The 21,606-nt window shown below is 43.0% G+C and overlaps 1 protein-coding gene across 1 annotated transcript in view; it reads left to right on the forward strand.

The window, feature by feature from the left end:
- The window catches only part of LOC104406427 (dihydropyrimidine dehydrogenase [NADP(+)]-like), a gene marked incomplete at its 5' end in the record, with an annotated part of 108,568 nt that extends 89,611 nt beyond the window's left edge, over window positions 1-18,957 (forward strand). Inside the window, 3 exons of the mRNA XM_010015397.1 lie at window positions 6,321-6,464; window positions 16,498-16,638; window positions 18,728-18,957. Coding sequence (XP_010013699.1) covers window positions 6,321-6,464; window positions 16,498-16,638; window positions 18,728-18,898 — 456 coding nt within the window. The remainder of the gene's footprint in view (window positions 1-6,320; window positions 6,465-16,497; window positions 16,639-18,727) is intronic.
- Between the last annotated feature and the right edge of the window lie 2,649 nt (window positions 18,958-21,606).

The raw sequence follows: 21,606 nt of genomic DNA on the forward strand, positions 1-21,606 counted from the left end.
TCCCCTGTTCCAGTTTGAACCCATCACCCCTTGTCCTATCGCTCCAGTCCCTGATGAAGGTCCCTCTGCGGCATCCTTGTAGCCCCCTTCAGACACTGAAGCTGCTCTGAGGTCTCCAGCAGCTTCTCTTCTCCAGGCTGAACAGCCCCAATGTTCTCAGTCTGTCTCCATACAGGAGCTGCTCCATCCCCTAAGCATCCTCGTGGCCTCCTCTGCACTTGCTCCAACAGTTCCATGTCCTTCTTATACTGAGGACACCAGAACTGCACCCGGTGCTCCAATGCCGCTTTAGGTTTTATTGTAGGATTGGGCAGGGGGGATGTCCCAGAAGGAGCACAAACTACCTTGATGTTGTGACAAGATTTTATTGTCATTACTGTTGCTGTTCTTTGGTACTGGGACTTGGTGTTTTCTTCCTCTCTGGAAACACTGGATTCATTGTATTCTCTGAGAACGAGGAAGAAAGCAGATAGCACCTCAGGAAACCTTACTGATCTTCATTTTTGGTGGTGTAAATCTGCAAGAGAATGGAGGCAGACCACTGAAACTGCTGCGCAGTGAAAGGTATGGTCACGAACACGCAGGATGTAATAAGGATTCTAGGTATGTGCAGCCATTTGGAGCACATTAGAACAAGGAAACTTGAAGGCTTGAGAAGCAACTGGGTAAAAATCATTGAATCTGCTTTCTCTGGAAAACTTTGCACATCAAACATAAACCTTTTCCACATGAACAAATGGGGTCAAACATTACTAAAACCTTTGTGCTGAGGGCACCTAAAGTGACCCATACAAACCTGATTTAAATTCTTGTAGCTCCTGGGTGAGGGCAGCTGTCTACCTCACTTAAATGTTAATGTTTCCCTTACCTGATTGCCTTTCAGAACCATGCTCCTACTTTCAGGGGTCCTGCTTCACCTCTTTAAAGCTGTTCACACTTGTCTGCAATCTTCACAGCTTTAACTGTGGCTAAGGTAGTCACTTAGCTCTTTCACTCTTAGCTTTTAGCTATCCAGTTGCTGGTCTCCCCAGTTCTCTGAAGCCAATGAGGAACCTTCCTAGATGCAGTCCTACCAAGCAGCAAAGGGATAAAGCTTAGCTTTTCTGCATGTGTATTTGGGGAGAATAGCTAAACTAACTAGAGATCAACTGTTCTTCATAGGAAGGGAGTAGTCAGCATGGATTTATGAAGGGAAAACCACATTTAACCAACTCAGTAGCCTACTACAATGAGATGACTGGCTTGGTAGATGAGAGGAGAGCAGTAAGTTTTATCTTCAGCAGGGCTTTCAACACTGTCTCCCATAGCATCCTCACAGACAAACAGGTGAAACCTGCTGCAGCTCACCTTGCTCTGACCAGGGGGCTGGACTGGATAATCTCAACTATCTGTGACTCTGTGAAGGCAGTTGACCACCTTTGCCAGTTCCAATCCTTTAGGGAATTTGTATTTTCTCCTCATTTCTTCTCTCCTTCACTGGGAGAAAGCAGTTCCTTAAGTGATTTCAGAAAAAGATCTGTTCAGAAAACAGACAGTGAAGAGCCAATTCTCATTTGATTTCTAAAACATATTACATGGCAAAGTTTGGACATAGGTACAGAGTATGGGGGCCTTAGTTTGCTGCATCTCTACTGCAGCTGGTATAGAATATTTCAGTAGAGCAATTTGTACTCTTTTAGCAGTTTGGTTTGTCAGACATTTCTCAGTCTTCATTCTTCTTCTTACCTGGTTTTGCTATGTGCAAGCAGAAACATCTACACTTGACAAATGTGAAGTGCACGAAATAAGACAAGTTGGCTTCAGCTCCATTCCCAGATTCATGAGGGACATCACAGTGTCACTTAAAATTGTTTCCATGTTGAGTGTGCACAAGAGGGATGTAGAGAATGAATCATGGGCTCCTCTTTCCACGGGGCCACAAGTCCTGCCAGTGCATACTTCACACGGGGTCACAGTCTCCTTAGGGCACCCACCAGCTCCAATGTGGGGTCCTCCATGGGCTGCAGGGGGATATCTGCTCCACATGGACCTCCATGGGCTGCAGGGGGATATCTGTTCTCACAGAAGCCATCCCTGCTTCCCATTCACCTTCCTGCTTCCAAAAGCTTGCCACACAAACCCAATACCTGTGTCAGCTGAAAGCTGGGGCTTCTAACAGCAGCTGGTATCCAGCCCCTTAGCAGAAGACAGGAAGACTGCTCGCAAATAAGCAACCCATGATGACACCATGGAGACATATGTACAGAGATCAGTTTCGATGTTAGAAATAAAGTCATAGAATCATAGAAGAGCTGAGGTTGGAAGGGACCTTCAAGTCTGGGGCATCTGACGCAGATTGCACTGCCCTCTTCACTAGCCTGCTCCACCACTCCAGCTACTTGCTAGTGCACCCATCAAAATTGCAGCAGTGTGAAGTGGAGGATTCTCTTTACTTTTTACCCTTAGGAAACGAGCACCTTATTTAGTTCATAATATGCTCAATTACCTTTAGATTGATCCATGAATAAATTATAATCAAGCCAGACTTACCTTAAAGCTCTCCAAGCTTAAGGTTTCATTGTTGATTCATTATGTTGTCAGTTCTCTATTGGCAGGGTAATGCTTTTATATATCTGGATAGAGACAGTTTTAGTGGAAGATACTGTTATCTTTAAATGAGTAGGATTTAGCTTTTCTGGTAAGAACAAACTCTTCAATGATGAATCCCTGGAGAAACTACTGAAACAAAAATCACAATGTTGCTGGAGATTTATACAGTTCATCAGTTAAAAGGCGGCTTTGGGAAGTCTTGGCAGCGAGAGGATTTGGATTTTAACTTTCTGTCTGTAAAATACTCCAGCATTTCAAGCTTCCAGTTCTGTGATAATGTAATTATAAAAACGTAAAGAATACCACTTAATGTATTTATTTTGGCTCCGTTCTTGATGCTATCCCTCCAATAGAAACACACTGAATTATGGCTATATAGAGACAGATGGATACAAATAATGCAGCTATAGATATCACTGATACAGATCTATAAGTACACAAGAATTATCTAATTACTCTGCTTGTTGCAGTCTTCTAAGCAGTTTCTATTCACACTTATTCATATAAATTGTTCTTTTCTAGGCAGATGTTGATATAACAAAGATATCAGTGTATGGAGAGTTTAGTGAAGTTGGAATATGTGGAAATTAGAGAAACCCAAACAAACTGTGCTGTAGGAGGCTTTCCAAAGCAGAGTCAAACTCACCAAGTTCTGTGCTTGTGCTTTACTGGAAACGGTGCTGTTAAACCCTCCACGTGCTTAGGAAGATAGCCCCTACAATGATTAAAGGTGATTTAACTTTAAGCTCTCTTAAATATCCATCTCGTCAGCAGTTATTTCAACATGTTTTGGCTTTTGCTGTATCCAGGAACTCAGTTCATTAAAATATTGTTTGCTATTTCATATGGCCTCTGCCTTCAAAATGCTTGAAACCACAGCTCTGAACAATAAGCAGTCTCATCAGCGTAAGGGGAACCATCAATAAGTCCTTCGTAAGCTCTTGAGGCTACATTTTAATGTATTATTTATTGCTATAGAAAAGATTGTTTGTTTTCAGTGCTGTTTGATGAAATCTGGCTTGGCTGCTTGTGAACTACCAGACTTCAAACACAAAATAACCAGACCTACATGTTCCCTTAATTATTTTAAATTCCATTTAATCAATTTCTTGATGGAAAAACAGCAATGCAGAAACAGAAAAGACCGAAGGTGGATGTTAGGTTACTACTAGATTAATCATCATTTCATTTCTCTTTAAAAGATAGAGAATATACAATTTAACATAACTGAGTGCATGTCATTATGAAGCATCTGAACTGTGGTACTGGTGGCATTGCACGCTTTCAAGTTGTCTGTTGTACATTCCACCTATGTCAGATGTAAAAACCTAAACACTTCCAACTTCACAATAGACAGAATATGAGTCGCCTTTGTAGTTGGCTCCTCCCCTGTACACAAAAACAAATTCTTTTTCCACACTTCTCCTTGGGTCACCTCTTTAATTTCACTATACTCAGTATTTCTGTCTACAGAAATTAGGGCATTGGTCACACATGAAGAGAACAGAAAAGTAAAGGATTTATTCTGCAAAGACTTAGCTATTCATCCCCAAGATGATCTTCGATCAGTCAAGCCATGAACAACTGTCTCCTCTCCTCCTCCAGTTAAAACCTCAGCAGAATTAGCTTTGCTGCCTCCTCTGAAAGTCAGCAATTCAATTCCTGGCCAGACAGGGAAGAGTCCAAAAATGCTTTGTCATCAGGTTTCCTGCCCTCTCAAGCCCAAAGTTGTTGGCATCAGCACATAAATTATGGAGAGAAAATAGTTTCTCAGTGACACAGGTACTACTTACTCATGGCCAGAATGTGTTTCTAGTTGATGCAGCCAAGCAGACATATACAAGCACTTAAATAAAAGTCTGTGTTGTGTAGATCTTTGCTAAAAGTCTCTGGCTTTCTAAAAGTCATGTAAAGAATTGAGTCTTTATGTGTCTGCTTTAGGACCTATTGATTAGATTGAAATTAGGCAAATTCTTCTACTCTTTCCTGTTGGAAATCATTCTGGGGTTGCATTCTTCCTTGGCTTTGGTATGTAAGGCCACTACCTTGCTGCTCTTTGCAGTAATATTGTAAGACTTATTTTAAGGCATCCCAGAAAATTTCCTCTCCAAGTTCATGTGCGGCAACTGCACTGAAGGAAGAGTTTGTGTGATGTCTCGTAGGATGCCCTTGAACATGACATTCAGGAACAAAGTTCCCATTGAACAGACAGAACAGGAGCCCGTTGCCAGTGGGCAGACTTGGGCTACATCTAGAGTTGGGACAGGTGGAGACTGCAACATCCCCCATGGTCTTGTGTTTTGTCTAGGTTGACGCTTTGTCCCAGAGTATGGCTCAGTCCCAGCCTGCAGGAGGGTACCTTCTCTGGAGAGCACCACGAGACCCCCGGTCTTGTTCTGGCTTGAAGTTCAAGATGTGTGGAGGCCGCACATGGGAGCAGGGAAGCATTCCAAGGACCTCACCCTCTGCCTGTGTGCTCAGAGACCCAAAACCCTAGCAGCCAAGAAAGCTTTTATTTGTTATAACAAGAAGCCTGAGGTCCCAGGGTTGGGTATTGTGACTGACAGAGTTCATTGAAGGACTTTTCTCCTAAGGATTAGCAGGAGTGCAGGATAACATCTTCTGCATTGACTTCATTTTAAAAAATAATCATTTCTAAATTTTTAAATAATTCTGGATTTAAAATTCACATTGAAATTCCCTCTTCAAAAATTGATAGCCACAGCAGCCCTGGATCTTGTTCGATATGCTCTTTGAGGTTGTATTATTAGCGCGAACTAATGCTAGCAACCGCCGAGGCTATGTATCCCCTGTTACTACCTGCTAGTTTCTGGAGTACTGCAGTAGCTTCTGGGTTTAGTTCGGTGGATAAAACACTTTTGCAGAATAAGAAACGAGTTTCAGGGGAGAAAGGGCATGGTCTTTTGCATCAGGAGAAAATCCATGTTTTCTACCCTTTTCCATTCACCTAAATGTGTGATTGTGGCACACTGCAGTTGTCCGCGTCTGCTAGGTAAGTAAAGGGGCTTTTTCTTTCAGGAAGATGGGTGTTCTGTGCAATCATGTTCTTGGGTGAGAAATGAGTTTTATAAGTCAGTGAAATCCTCCTCCAGAGGTTGCTTAATTGGGTTCTAGGATTAAATGTTGCAGAAAAGAATGCAAGTGGGACACGGAGGTAAATGAGAAGATGAGAATGTGTTGCAGTTCATTTGGCGTGTGGTCGCCTCACTTTGACAGGTCAAGACAGCTGTCCCTTGTCAGAATGCAAAATACATGTTTGTCAGCTTTAAAAATATATCTAGATATATTTAGATATCCCTACAAATAGTCCATAAACACTGGTGGAACCCTTCCAAATAAACTGATAGTTTTAGGATAACTTTTCCACGTACTATAGAAGTAAAGTTGCACATTTGAATTATTTAACACGATACATTTTTATATATAAGCCAGAATGCAGTGGGGAAATATCAGACTGTTGGAAGCTGACCTGCAATTCAGCTCTTTTTCTGCTGTGGTGTATTAATATTTTAATATTCAGTATCTATTTTTCAAGCCAGAACCTGAGGTTCATACCTGATTTTTATTCACTTCAGTCTCGCGGATTTCAGTTTCAACTTCCTGAATAAGGAGCTCAGCAAGGACTGAGGATCTTGCTCTTGGGATCGGACTCACCTTTTTGCTATCCCTGCCTCACTAAAGGTAATCATGTCTCCTGATTTTTGTTCCAGAAACTGCCCAATTTTGGGCCTTACCTGCAACAACGCCGAAAGATAATAGCTGAGAACAAGCTTAAGCTGAAGGAACAGAGCGTGGCTGCTGTGCTTGCCCAGAAAAAGCATTTCATTCCTAAGAAGCCCATCCCAGCTATCAAGGTAACAAAAATACCTGCTTACACGTAAGAAATCATCAGCCATCAGGCAGTTGACACGCACAGTCATTTCTAGCAGTTTGAGTTGGTTATTATTGCTTTCAAGCTTGTTAGAGGGCATCAAAGACTCCTATTTATGCAGACTTCCGAGCTTTTAACCAAAATCGATGGGAAATGGTTTGTGATGTACACGTATAGGTATTTCCCTAGTGTCATTTTTCAAAATGAAGATGTTCAGGCAGTGGAACAGTAATTGTAGAACAAGGGAATGCCTCAACTGTTAACAGTTTCTTTCAGCTGTGATGCTACAGCATGAGCTCCGGTTTGCATGATACCGTCTGATTACTTGCTATGTGCTAAATAGCTCCATCTCTCATGTAAGATCAATGGAAAAGGGCTGTGTTCAGTACGTACGAAAGCTGTGTCATAGGTTTTCAGACAGAACTTTTAAAGCTGGAGAATGTTTGTCTAAGGAGCTGATCCACTGTCTGCAATGAGTAAATGACAAGGTGAAAATAAAACCTGTGACCCCATCCACTGCATAATCCATACATTGGAGGTTTTCCCTTCCCATAGATAGCCAATAAATGTCAACAAAATGAAACATCATAAGCTAATTATTCTAGATGTTCCCTTTAGACCTTACTTAAACTTCATGTCTGAATAGCCTGGAGAAGAGAAGGCTCCAGGAACACCTTATAGCGGCTTCCAGTGTCTGAAGGGGGCCTACAGGGAAGCTGGAGAGGGACTTGCTACAAGTGCATGGAGGGATCAGACAAGGGGTGATGGTTTAAAACTGAAAGAGGGTAGATTTAGCTTCGATATTAGGAAACTCTTCCCTGTGAGGGTGCTGAGGCGCTGGCACAGGGTGCCCAGAGAAGCTGTGGCTGCCCCATCCCTGGCAGTGTTCAAGGCCAGGTTGGACACAGGGGCTTGTAGCAACCTTCTCTAGGGCGAGGTGTCCCTTCCCGTGCCAGGTGCTGAAAATGGATGAGCTTTAAGGTCCCTTCCAACCCAAACCAGTCTGGGATTCTATGAACAGGAAAACTAAGAAACTCAGGATCCGCATGTAGGGCCTTTCATAAAGCAGTGCATGAAATCACTGTATGATCACTGTATGATCAGACCTGTAAGAATTCTTGCAAGAACAATGCCAAAGATAAAATACAATGTGAGCAGTGGCTCAAAATAACACATCATTCCCGAGGGAATTTTGCAGTTTACCACCACCTGCAGTATTCCAAACTGCAAACCTGGCCAAGGAGAAACAATGAGTCATCTTCCTGTTTCAGTTAAGCAGTTTGCCACTTCTATAGGCCTCTCTCAGTTCTTTGGACTGCTTATAGTGGTTTATGGCACATGAAAATCACTCCCCTCCTCTTGTGCTGAAGGTCCCTTCTTTCTGCATGCAAAAAGTTCCAAAGAACAGTAAACTACTTTATTTTTGCCCACTTGTTCAAAGCCTACTTGACCTCAGAGCTTTTGTGGTTCTATTCTCTTTGGAGAGAGAGGATTGATGTGAGCAGAAAGAGAAAGAAGCAGCAACAGCCAATAACTGCATTTTCAATGAGATCTTCTGAAAACCGAAGAACTGACACCATCCAAAAGCAAATAAACTGAATGAAGGAAAAAGTTTAGCAAGAGGCAAGAACAGACCTAAAGACTTGAAAAACACAGAACTAAAAAGTTGAGGTTAATAATTGATCAAGCCTAACTCCAAGTACAAAAGCAAAAAAGAACCAAGTAGTAGGAGAGGCATTAAAAAGCAGAGAGGTCCTGCTTGCAGGGAAGATGAAAATGAATTCCCCCAAACAAAAACTTGTCTTTATGCTGAATACTTTTGTGTGGTGACCATGGGGAGCTTCTCAGCTAAAGAAATCAGGTGAGCGGCTTCCTCACACCTTCAGTTGAACGAGACTGAAGCAATTAGAAGAACGTAGGAAACACCAAGGCCAATTCTTGACAGTCTTTCTGGCCATCTCCTTAGATAGGAATGTTTTAACCATAATGAGAAGAAGAGCAATGAGAGGTGCTGTATTGGGTTTGTAAGGAAGGTTTGGGGAGTGGTGGAGCTACAAGGGGTGGCTTCTATGAGAAGCTGCTGGAAGCTTCCCCGGTATCTGATGGAGTCCATGCCAGCGGGACCTGACACTCCACCAGCAATGGTGGTAATGCCTCTGGGATCATGTATTTAAGAAAGCAGGAAAAGCAAACAGCTGGAGAGAGGAGTGGGAATATGTGAGAAACGGCCCTGCAGACACCAAGGCCAGTGGAGAAGGAGACAGGAGGTGCTACAGGAGCCAGAGCAGAGATTGCCCTGCAGCCATGGAGGTTAACAAGGGAGCAGATACCCACCGGCAGCCCGTGGTGGACCCTACATACCACCTGGAGCAAGTGGATGCTTGAAGGAGGGGGAGGAGTGTGAGGAGCCTTCCTCTGAGGAGGAAGGAGCCTCAGAGACAATGTGTGATGAGAACTGATGGCAACCCCAATTCCCCTGTGTCGCTCAGGTAGGAGGAGATGGAGAATTTGGGAGTGAAGTTAAGCCTGTGAAGAAGGGAGCGTTGGGGGCAGGGGTGTGTTTTAAGGTTTGGTTTTTATTTCTCATTCTCCTGCTCTGATTTTGGTAGGTAATAAAATTGAACCAATCTCACCAAGTCAACTCTGTTTGCCCAAGATGGTAATTGCTGAATGATCCCCCCTGTCCTTCTCTTCACTCTCCAGTTGAAGGGGAGTGATAGAGCATCTTTGATGGGCACCTGGCGTCCAGCCTGGGTCACCCCACCACAGATGTCTACTAAGAAATGGGAAAATACCTGGGTTTTGCTTGAAATAGGGAACTTGCCACTACAAAGGGAGGTTTTAATAACGTTTATCATTAATAGATCCATCTATTATTCGATTGTGAAGAAAAACTGCCAGGAACATTCAGGACATTCATTAAGGAAGCTGAGTGAATAAAGGTGACTTATCTGATACCCTTCCCTGATCAGGAATTCTCCACGGAGAGAGGCAGAAGAGCTTGGACCTGAGGGATTTATTTGTAACTGTCTGAGAAGCATTCACACTTGGAATTACAAATCCCAGACCATCTCCAAGCAGTTCTGACCCTCTAGACAGAGGAGAGAAGCCATCCAGCTCAGACGAGGTGGGAATGGTCAGCTCTTGGAGCTAGTCCCAGCCTGGCTCTAGTTCTCTGGAGCAGTGAGGATGTGTGGAAGCTGATTGGACCTGAGGAATAGCTGCCCTTGGAAGAGCCGTGACCCCTGCCTTGGCTGCTTGGATTTTTGGAGGGTAGCTGTGAATTCCTGCCCAAACTCCCTCAGCTGCCTGCTTGGCTGTTGGTCGGCGATATGTAAATTCCACCATTTGTTTCCATTCCACACGCTGCCAAAGCGCCTTTTTTTATAGATTTAAAAGCCCTCTGCAATTATCCCAAATCTAATTTAATTTTTGGATGGCTTCTCCCGTGGCTTTTCTCTTTATTCTCTCTATTTTTCACTATTAATTGGAACCGTGTGCTTGGGTATGCAGCAGAGTTGGTTCTTCTTTCACTTACCAGAACTTTTGCCATATGTGGATCTTCTCAGTTGCATTTTTGTACAGCTCCCACACATGTATTTGCCAACCTCAGGTAACCTCCTTATTACTTTAATTGCTTTCCTTACCCATTTCTGTGGGTTTTTTCCCCTACAAATTCAGTTCACTCTCCTCCAGGGTTTATACCATAATATTCAGTCACCATTTATCTGCTTCTTTTGATTTCTTCCTTTCTCCACAAGTCTTGCTTGCCCTGTTTGGTGGTTTAAACACCCTGGCACAGCTCTGTCAGCTTAGCTAGGACATGATACGTTGTTCCACACGTTGGAAAAACATCCACAGATACCTTCAAGCTCAAGTTCTTTATGTTTGAACTATTTTTCACCCTTGTGTGTACAGATGTGTGAGATGGTGTTTCACACACACATATATGCAAGTCTTTTTATGCTGATGCCATAAGCCCCCAGCTGGAAGCCAGCACCTTGGGAGGCATCAAGCCACATTTAGACCAGTTCTGTGCTTGGTCTGTAAAATCCTCTCAAGAGGTGAGGTATATTGATGTAGATGCAGCACTCTTATGCCATAACAGTGTACCTTTTGGATCCTTCCTGGCATGGTTCAATACAAGCAGCTTTAGCTTGTGCTTGCCTGCCTGGAATAGACCATGGAATAGACCATACTGGAGTCTTCATTATAAACATGGAGCTGTTGCATATTACAGGTGGGACTATGCATGTGTCTCCCGTCATTTATGGGGCTCTAAGTCTAAGTCTGCTTATCCCAAGTATTTGCTCCACAGTGAATCACAGCAATAACCTCTTGGGCAGTAGCCCATAATGATCCCTTCTCTATCACAGTACCTCAGAGAACATAAGCAAGTTTAAGTTAGTCTTCGAAGATGGGAAGGAATCCTAGAATCCAAACCACCTCTTTCCCACCCTGCTCTGTACAAGCACTGCCTCAAATGGAATGGAATAGGATGGAATAGACCTACAGTGATCAAGTCCAACTGCCTGACCTCTTCAGGGCCTACCAAAAGTTGAAGCACGTTACTAAGGGCATTGTTCAAATGCCTCTTCAACACTAACAGGCTTAAGGCTTCAATCACCTCTCTAGGAAGCCCATTCCAGTGTCTGGCCACACTCAGAAACGTTTCCTAACGTCCAGTCTAAATCTCCCCTGGCGCAGCTTTGAAGCATTCCCTTGTTTCCTATCACTGGATACCAGGGAGAAGAGCTCAGCACCTCCCTCCCGACTTTGTCCTCTCAGGAGGCTGTAGAGAGCAATGAGGTTGCCCCTCAGCATCCTTTTCTCCACACTAGACAAGCCCACAGTCCTCCTAGGAATTTCCTTCCATCCCTTTTGCCAGGTTTCATGCCCTCCTCTGAACCTTAACATCCTTCTTAACCTGCAGGGTCAGAACTACACACAGTGCTCGAGATGAGGCTGCACCAAGGCTGAATACAGCAGGATAATCACCTCTGTAAGGCAGAAGGCAGGAATCTCCCTAATGGAGATAAACACTGGATCAGAGAGTCATTTACTTTCCCTGCAATGTTTCATCCCATCTGCAGGCTCTCTCTGTATCCTAATGAGGTCACTTCTGCACACCCCTGTGTTCTGTCGTAACCTATTGAATCCTGAGACCTGCCCAGACACCCCATAAATAACAATGAGCAGAGCACCTGGGATCAAGCACACAACTTTGTTATAGGAATGTCAGCTGCTTTGTTGGGAGGTTTTTGTATTACTTGGTGGTGAATCAGCTTCAGTATTTGTATCATGGGCAGTGATCCCTTGGAGACCTGAAGGCTGAGGTTGAGGCCGGTCCTTGGGGCAGACTGGTATTCACAACAGGCAGATCTCTACTGATAATCTAAGGATTACTCTGCATTTCTTACCTGCTGTTGCTGTCAGCTTCAAGTGCAGAAAGCTCCTAGTTGGTGAACCTTTCTCCTGAACACGGTGTGATGTGCACAGTGTTTCATGATACCTCAGAAGGTTCAGTAAGTGGACAAGCGTGTGTGTTCTGGTTGAACTTGCTATATGAGATGCAGTATTTGCACTGTGCATGGCTTTCTAATGAGAGGCTGGTGGTGTGCATCATCTCTAGAGCACGGTATGGTCTTCTAGTGTGGTCTGCATGACAATGGACACAGCAGGTCTACCAGGAGCCATACCTGAACCGTGAGTTGTATTTACAGATAGAGGTTTAGTAATGTGATGGCTAATGAAGAGCTAATTGCCATAAAATGTTTCATAAGTTAACATCAAAAACACAGTTATAGCAATAAAAATAGCATTGTAAACATAATATCCTCCTGACCAGATCTGTTCCTTACATATACTCAAAACCACATCTGCATAGCTTAGCGACAAGTATCATTAGTGACATAAAAACTGCTATGATGCTGCTCTGGTTGCCTCCACAGTGACTAAATTCCCTGCCAGTTCCACTCGCAGGCCTAAATTCCTCTTGCAGTTCATCCAGCACAGTTTTGTTGTGCAGAGGAAGACAGCACAGCAGTTATCAAAGGAGCACTCTAGGTCCTGAGGTTGTGTAACTTAGGACAAAACTGAACTTCCAGCTTTGGTTTCTTAAGTGTGTTTTTCCAATTGCTTCTGGTAATATGTAAGCCAGGAAGAACACAGCTTGACTTGCAGAACCTGGCTTCTGCTGGCAGGTCTGGCACTTGGCAACAAAGCCCATTATACTGTAAACAGTGCAAATTTGATGCAGAGCCCATGGAGATACACCAACTGCGGCATCCCAGAGTGCCGGTTTAGACAGTGGCTTTTTTGGAAATAAAGCACTTTCAATAGGGAAAGCTCATTATTTCTTGCTGCACTGTTTATTTCGTTCCAAACGCTTATGATTTGATGGAAACAAGAAGCTCTGAGGTAGCTTGAGATGCTGTAAAAGAGTGCACCTGCAAGACATCTTTTAAGTACCATTGCTTCTTTAGTCAATAAAGCCCTGCAACTTTGCAAATGACTCAGGATACAGCTTTTGCTTGAGAGAAAGAAGTGATGAAAAGACACAACACCCAGGAGTATAAATGAGCAGTAAATCATTGACACAGCCTTATAAAATCCCTTTCAGGCCTCTCAGATGCCATCATCCTTTCTACTTGGGTTTCCGAGCCCCCAAAAGTGTATTTTGTGTGCTGTGAGCAGTGAGACTTGGTTTCACATTCAGAAATCACCGTGCATTGTGTTTGTTATTCCCTTTCTAAGTTTGTAGCTGGAAAAGTATATTTTGGTCATGTTCTTCTAAGCAACCGTTTCTTGAGCTATCTAATGCTATCCTAAATCTTGGACTGTCTCCCTCCTGTTTCCCAGCTGTTTCTCTGGAAGGCCATTAACCACCTCACTCCTTTCCCATTTAAACAGCCTTTTCTAATTTCCAGCTTTAAGTTTATTCATGGCTGGTGCATAATACTATGCTCTTGTGCCAGCATTGTCATTTAACTTCAATAGCTCTCTTCCCTGCCTGATGTATATACAAAGAGACATCATATTCCTGCTCTGCTTTCATCATCCTAGGCTAAGCATCTTTTTGTCTTCCCTCATAAGCAAGGTCCTTCGTCCCATGATTGTCCAAGTAGCCCATCTCCACAACATCCGAACAGCATTTCAAGAACACAACTGTGAATCCAGAACCTCCCTGAGAAAACTGTTAGTTACCCATTCTATTTAAATCTCTGCTTTTGTTAGCTTTGAAAGTCCTTCACTCTCAGGAATCCCCCCGTGTTGATGCTTTTACAGCGTGAGCAGGCGGTGGAAAACCACTTCGTTGTATGTTGTACAGGTTTTACATCATTTCTTCAGAGCACAGACCACTACTTGCAGATGAGATGTGCATTTGTGACATCCAGTGGGCTTTATATACACACAAGAGAGGCTTGTAGTGTATTTAGTGTTGCTGAGGGCAGTAGATCACATAAAGACACATGTGTTTTGAAACCTGCAGCTGGTACGATACAGACAAGCCTACGTGAGACTTGAAATAAGCTGGGGCCTAATTCTACAACTAGTTTTTCAACTGATGCAAAAGACTGCAGAAACCTGCAAACTGCTTGAGCAACTCCCAGCAAATCCATGGACATTTCTGAGAGAGACATGGGAATGAAAAGAGCAGTTCCTAAAATATCCTATATGATTTAGTTACCATAAGCTCATCACTGGAGGCAGAGTAAAGGGCTGTGTGTTCAAGTCTAGCCCTTTGCAATCCCCAAGTAAAAAGTATTAGCTGAAACCCTTTCATAGTAGTTAATTGACCTTTTACAGTCCTTTAAGCAAACAGATTTCCCTTCAAATTTGCAGTGAATTTGGACCATGCACATAATCAGCTTGCACAGCTCTATTGATGAGTGCTAAGTCATTAAGCTGTGATAACTTGCTCACTTACAGTCATCTGTCCACACTCATCATGCTGCCTTTAGCAACGTGCCATAGCTGTTTTATGCTGGAAGAGCATTAATGTTCTCTACATGTTGCTGAGAAGAACTGGAAGGCTTTTAACATTCAGTGAATGCAACTAAGGTATTTCACATGTCAGCAACGTAGGGGTTTGGCAGACAGAAAACATTTTGAGTGTTTTTGGAACAAGAAAACAGTACAATAACACCGTCCTTCTTCCTGGGCTTAGGATATGGTTGAATTTCCTACCTCAACAGTGATTAAAAACAACTTCATAGATCCTAAAACTAAAAAAAGCTAAAACTTCACGGTGATGAATGGGAGCCATTTGGGAATTAAAGCTGTCGTTGCAAGTTCTCAGCATGCTCTGGAAGACAAGGTTGGATCCATTTTTGCATTGAACTCATGCAGCAGAGTTTTCCTTTAGAGCTACCATTGATAAAGCCACATTACGCTATCGGCATAGAAGTAATTAGGGGTGCTTAATTTGTTTGAAAGTAAGGCTGCCCAGGTTACTGGAATCCAATTCTTCTGCAGTGAGAATTGGAAACAAAAGATAGAGCACTGTATGCAATTATAATGATACAGGTTAAATATTGCATACTACCACATACTTAAAATGGTTGCTCTTCATTTCAGGATAGGACTGATAGGAATAAGGTCAGTATTGCTTCTTCAAAAGCATTGACAAACAGAATAGAGAAGGAAATCCTTATCATGTTTCTTGGTGATGCAAGACCAAAGGTAAACACTCTGAAGCTTTATGAATTCCAGGCAGACTTGTCCGTCTCATATTTGGATTGATCTCAAGCATTTTTCAATTGACTTGGATCAAAATCATTATCACTTCTTGGTTTATTACAGTAGAATGACTTTGAAGCCAGTTCTACTCTCTTATCACTCAATGAGATTTCTCTAATACTTAACATACCCGTTTTTAAAGCAAGAGCAAAATGTAGTGTTGCATCAAGTAACCTTCATTTACTGAGCCCAACTTTGTCTTAACAGTGTAGAATCTTGCACAGAAGATCGAGCATGTTTTGCAGCATGGGAACTATTATAAAAGCAACTCACAAAACATCCAAGCAACCAATACCGTGCCATAGAGTGAGTCTTTTAAAATCATAGAATCACAGAATGGTTTGGGTTGGAAAGGACCTTAAGATCATCCAATTCCAACCGCCTGGAAATATTTTACATCAGGTGGGTTGTGTTCATCACCTGAGCTACACTTCCACAAGTTCAACTGATTTAACTGGGGGGTAGCTGTTGTCCAAAGGGCCTGGGATTTGTACCATCTCTACCATTGACTCAGTGAAGCTGAACTGCCTCTACACTGTGCAGTTTTCCTTGATGCAAAGAGGAAATGGTTTGCATCAGGTAGGTCCCCAACAACTTCTTTTAGAGGAGATGTCTTCTCCCTGTGGGATGTACCCGTAGGCTGTCTGCAGCACAGATATGTAAGGTTGATGCCACGAAGTTTGCCGCGTAAAGTTAGAAGAACTGAATCAAGACTTGCAGGATGAAACCCGCAACTTGCTTCTATACAATATGTGCAACAAACTGATGATCATGTCATTTGTGCATCTTACTAGAGAGAGAAAAGCAGCTGTTCTGTCGGTCTATTTGATCGTGCTCCTTTCTTTTCTTGATGTGAGTTCTTAAATCTGTGCTGAAGAGAAATGACTAAGGATGATCTGATCGTTTGTAGCATGTCAGTCCTGTTTTGTGCTCTGTTTTGTTCCTTGAAGTTTCACACGGTAGTGGCAAAACAATATAGTTTTGCCAAAATTAATAGCCAAAATATAGTTCTCAATGTGTAACCTATTTGTAGAATGTGTTTGTATACAAATATATAGTCCCAGTGCTGCCTACATTCAAAATGTGCCTGTGTGGTTCATTCTTCATGTATTACAGGAGGCATGAAGGTCAGCAACTTGGAGCTTTGTAAGAAAGATCCTGGACATTATTACAATGCATGGCCAAGTCTTCCATACCAAAGTACTAGAGCATGCTCCTAGAAACTGCTTTAGGTGCCTTCTAAATGAGTCGATAACTTCTCTCTTTTTCCCCAGGATGTAATTGGAAAAGCACTGCAGTATATAGGAACATATGGTGAGCTCTGCAACACGGAGCAAGTCGTGGCTCTGATTGACGAGGAAATGTGCATCAACTGTGGCAAATGTTACATGACCTGTAATGATTCTGGCTACCAGGTAAGAGCACAGATGTGATTAGCAGAGAGGCAGGAGGAGTTCTCTTTCTGCTGCTGGGAAGAAAGAATCCACCTTCTGTTAATGAGCAGGTGGTAAAAGCAGATGTCTAAACTACTGGATTCGAAGCCCAGCATGCTCCCAGGCTGTGCCGTGCAAGCCCTGCCCGAGCTCTTTGCATGGTGGTGAGAACATCAGCCAGCATGGATCCTTCTGGAAGGCTGTGCTGAGTGTACCTCTCTAGGCCACTCTCCCAGTCTCTCCAACCTGGTGGGTTCTATGGTTAGAGCAGCAGGGTGAAGTTTGCAGGATGTTGAGCTGAGGGCTCCCGTTTGCACCAAAGTATTTCTTTGATTTCCGCTCAGGATGGCAACACCAGTTGTACAGGTCTGATGAATTCAACTACATACAGCCAAAGAAAGAAACCTTCCCGTTTAAAATCAACTACTGCAATTAAACCAAGTGTGTCAGGGCAAAGGTAGATGTGGTTTTTACCACTGATGTGAGAAGATTAATGCTGCATTTATACCAAATCAGATTACTACAGTAGCCTTTTAACTGTTTAAATCTCTCCTTGCAGTCTTCACATCTTCTCCTTCCGTCAGATTTCCCAGTGAAGAGGAGGATATAGCCCTTGCAGAGCAAAAGACTCTGTTTATATTTAGTACAACTTTCTTTTCATACCTGGAAAAAAATGAGCACCAAAAGAAGCAAAGTTTAAAACCCCGGGAGGTTTTCCAAGCACAACAAAAATCATGGTTTTTCTTTAATTAATGAAATTGAAAAGAAACGAATTGCCAAGAAATTCTTAATTGCAAAGAACTCACACACACCCCTTCGATATAACATCTGCTTTGTGCTTCCCTTTGTTTCAGAAATATCCATGCTGCTCTCCAGAGCTATCACCTTGTGTGACTCCAGTAGAAAAGCTTTCCTTAATTTAAAGTTAGCACTGTTGTCTTGACTTCCTCTCACTCTTTGAACTCCCTTTCAACATGTGCATTGTTGTCGGGGAGAGAGGAAGAAGCCCTTAAACACTCAGAAACCAAAGCTCTCTTTGTGTTCAAGCTCAAGTAAAACTTGTAGATTCAGGGCAGTTAGTCCCTACTTCGTGCCCTGTGCTGGCTGCTACAGCAACTTCTGTGCTTTCCTGGTAATGAAACCCCAGATGCCACAAATCTGCCTTTGGAGCCAACCTGCATCATCACTTTGTACCTCCCGTCTCCTCCCTGGCTCCTCCAGTTGCTGCCAATGGTGATAGAGGTTTGCTAAAGCACCACTTGCTTGCAGAGAAGTGAGAGTTCACCTTTCAGGCCTGATTTTTCCTTCCTAAAACTCTTGAAAGTAGATACTCGGTGGGGGTTTTGTATTTCTTGCTTTTCTAGGCTGGCTTGCTTAGATATCGAAGCTTTTGCAGTCGCGTGGTGCTTTTGTTTTTGCTTTTAATTGCCATTTCCATTATACCAGGAGCTTATTTCATCGAGACTGCAATTGTTATTTCACATTCAAATACACTTATCACCCTAATTGGTACTGAGGATTCGCTGCGTGGAGACGTAAGAACTAAAGCAAGCTCTGCCTGCCCACAACTCAGATATCCCCTTCGAAGATGTGCAAAGGAAAACAATCATGCGAGGCACCATGTGCTGTGTTTTTTCTCTGTTTATTACACTAGATTGTTTATGCTGTGCTGAAAATTAAAGTCAAAAGAATGCATTGTGCTGAGGCCATCCAGGCATGGTCTGGTGTCTCCTCTGGACCAATAACCCCGGTGAACTGCTATCTTAGGAAATAGGTCCTTCACGTGGAGGAGACGCATCCCTCTGGGAGTTTCAGCATCATGGGCCGTACTCCTTTTGTAACGAGCCCTTGTGAGCTTTTGCTGAGGTATAATTTGACCCATGTTCCCAGTTTTGAAGTGTCAGTGGGGAGGGGATGGGGCTGTTTTGTTCCCTGCCGGTCGAACAGTTGCTATAGCTGCAGTGCAGCAGTACACCAAGATGTCTCCAAGTGCTGCAGCAGCCGCTAAAACGGGAGCAACTGTGACCTTTCCCTGTGAGCACCATCAATAAATGTTTATTCCTGTTCCCAGGCTATCCAGTTTGATCCCGAAACCCACGTGCCCGTGGTTACTGACAGCTGTACAGGCTGCACCCTGTGTCTCAGCGTCTGCCCCGTTATCGACTGCATCCGCATGGTTTCCAGGACAACACCCTACGAACCAAAGCGCGGGCTGCCCTTAGCCGTGAACCCCGTGTGTTGAGGTGCTCAGCTCAACTTTACACTTGTTTGATGCGATTGATTTGCTTTCTAATTAGCCCTTGAAAATCTGCTCTTATAAAAAACATACCCCCATTGATAGCTGGTAGAACGAACGCCGGGTTTTCCCATTGCTATTCTTACAACAATTAAGGTTTGAAATTACAGTTAGTGGTGGCTGCCATTGTCCACGGGTTGAAGTGTAACTTTTCCTTATGGTTCCTGCTGTAATTTCACAATTCCTCTTGAATCTCTGTGTATTTTCTGGCTCTACATACTCTGAAGAAAGCCCTCTGAATGAACTGCAAATCAATGGACGAGCTGGCTGCTTTCAAGGAGGCATTTTGTAATTAAACATTGCATTTAGTTTTAAAAGTGTTTCCTAGAAGATGTAATTAACTCCGTAGCATTCAAACAAAGCAATGTGGCTTCTATTTTTCTATGGGAAGAAATGAAAGGGAGTTTGAAACAGGATTTAAGAACTGGATTAATCACTTGCAACTACTCCAGCATATGGTAGCGTGTTTTTATAATCCTTTCTAATTCTTCCTCACACTAGACACTTTATAGAATAAATTTGCTGTGCAGTAACATGTGCTGGACTCTTTAGATTTGTGTCTTGCCTGGGTAGCTTGAAAGTCACTTTATAGCATCCCTCTAAAACCAGTTAAACCAGCTTCCCATGAAGGCCAGGCTGCATTTCAGGATTCTGAGATGTGACAATGTGTTGTTGCTCCAAGCTCATCCTCTAAATACCTTTTTAATTGTGCCAATTAATGCTCCAGAATGTACATGTTCCAGGTCAGAGATCTGATTACGTGCAAATGGAATGCACGCCCTGCAGACTGCCTTTGCCAAACACAGACACATTGGGCACGCTGGTAAGATGATTCCCCCCAGTGCCAATTCTTCATACTTCTGTATGATTATAATAGTTTCACAACCCAAATGAAATATAGATTTGTCTGTCTTGCTAAACAATAACTCAGTTTTAATCCGTTTTTCATTCACAGTAGGAACTTTCTAATAGGAATGTATTGCTGTCTGCTTTACTCCATTTAAGACTTGTAAAGCCTTTAGTTTCATCATCATAATAAATGACCTAACAGTTCCATTTCTTATACCCTATATTGTGATCACCGAAAGCTTTGATGAAAAATACACCCTGACTTTTCAATTGTGCACATAATTATAAATAAATGATAAAGCAACTTGGGTTTGTTTGGGGCTTTTTTTTTTCCATTCACTAAACAGATTTATTCTTGATCTCCAAGATTCACTCCAGGAACCATTAATGAGTTAATTCATGTGTACATTAGTCCATTAATTGCCTACACTGCAGAATGCAACATGCTCTTTGCCCCTCTCTGGCACCTCTTTGTCTGCCTCTGACTCTCTTCCTTTTGCATCCTTTCCCCACTCACTTCATGCACACATACGTACACTCTGTGTCACTCCAGCGTTTTCAGGTGTCATTTCATTTAGTATCTTTGCTCCACCAACACTGTTTTGCTGACACTTTGGGCTTGCTTGATGAGATCCCTTGGCAGGCTCAAGCCCAGTGTCTCCACTAATAGCTTTCTCTTCAGCCTTTAATTTTTCCCTTCATCACCGTGGATTTTGCACACACAGATGAAAACAGGAACAGATACTGCTCGGAAATACTTGCCTGAAACATCTTTAAAGCTCTTGGCTTTGTGGTAGTTCTTATGAGAGCTAGAGAGGACTCACAGGTAGAAGAAGCTGTTAGGGGCAAAGTGTGGAGGTAACGGGCATGCCCTTGAATGGGGCAGGAGAAACCCTCAAGATCAGATCACCTGCAGCTAACATTTTATGTTCCTGGTTATAGCAGATGCAAGGAAAAGGAGCTCTGTTACAATATACTTCTTATTGTGTATCCTACCTGCCATGAACGCTGAGGGTGAGGTATGTGTCCCCTGTCACAGAGCTGGCCAGCTTCTCCAGGGCTTTTCTTGCTGCATCCTCAGACCCGATTCCCTTCCTATCCTGAAGGCATCACAGCTGGTAGCATGGCTTCTAAATGCAGGACAATGCCAGGAGATCTAATTTAAGTATCTAAGCACACGTACATCATAAACGTAGCAGCAAAAGTAGAGCTTTTCCTAGGATATTCAGGAGGAACAGGACGTCCAGTATTCCCAAGTAGTTATAAAGTGATCTTTGGAGGAATAAAGAAATTCTTTCTGAATCAAGATTATAATCAAGACTATAATTTACCGAAGAAGGAATAACAGGTTATATTATGCAGGTTGCTTTCTCACTACCCACCCTCTCCCCCACTCTTGTTCTGCCAAGTCCGTTAACAGCTTCAGGAAATGCCTTCCCAAATGAATGTGAATACATTCTAACTCTGACAGCCAGCAATAAATCTGTGTTGCAGGAGCCCAAGAGAAATGGCCACGTTTAGGCCTCCTGCAAGACCGTCTTTAAGTCATTAGGGCAAGGTGAGACGTGAGCAGGCAGGGGAGAGAGCCACAAAGGATGTATTTCTGGGTTTTACAGGTCTTTCACATCCGTCTTGGGGAATCCATCCCATTCAGTGCATTCAAGAGCCAAGGAAAGAAATCAGAACTATTGAGTCTTATTCTGCAAACACTGGAGCCAGTTAATAAAAAGAGAGATACGAATTGTCAAAGTGTAAAAGGTTCCAAATTAAGCTCATCTATTTCAGTGATTTAGTTGCACGTTTAA

This window comes from Nestor notabilis, unplaced genomic scaffold (genome assembly GCF_000696875.1).
Source record: "Nestor notabilis isolate BGI_N333 unplaced genomic scaffold, ASM69687v1 scaffold2405, whole genome shotgun sequence".
In the NCBI taxonomy this organism is placed as follows: domain Eukaryota; kingdom Metazoa; phylum Chordata; class Aves; order Psittaciformes; family Psittacidae; genus Nestor; species Nestor notabilis.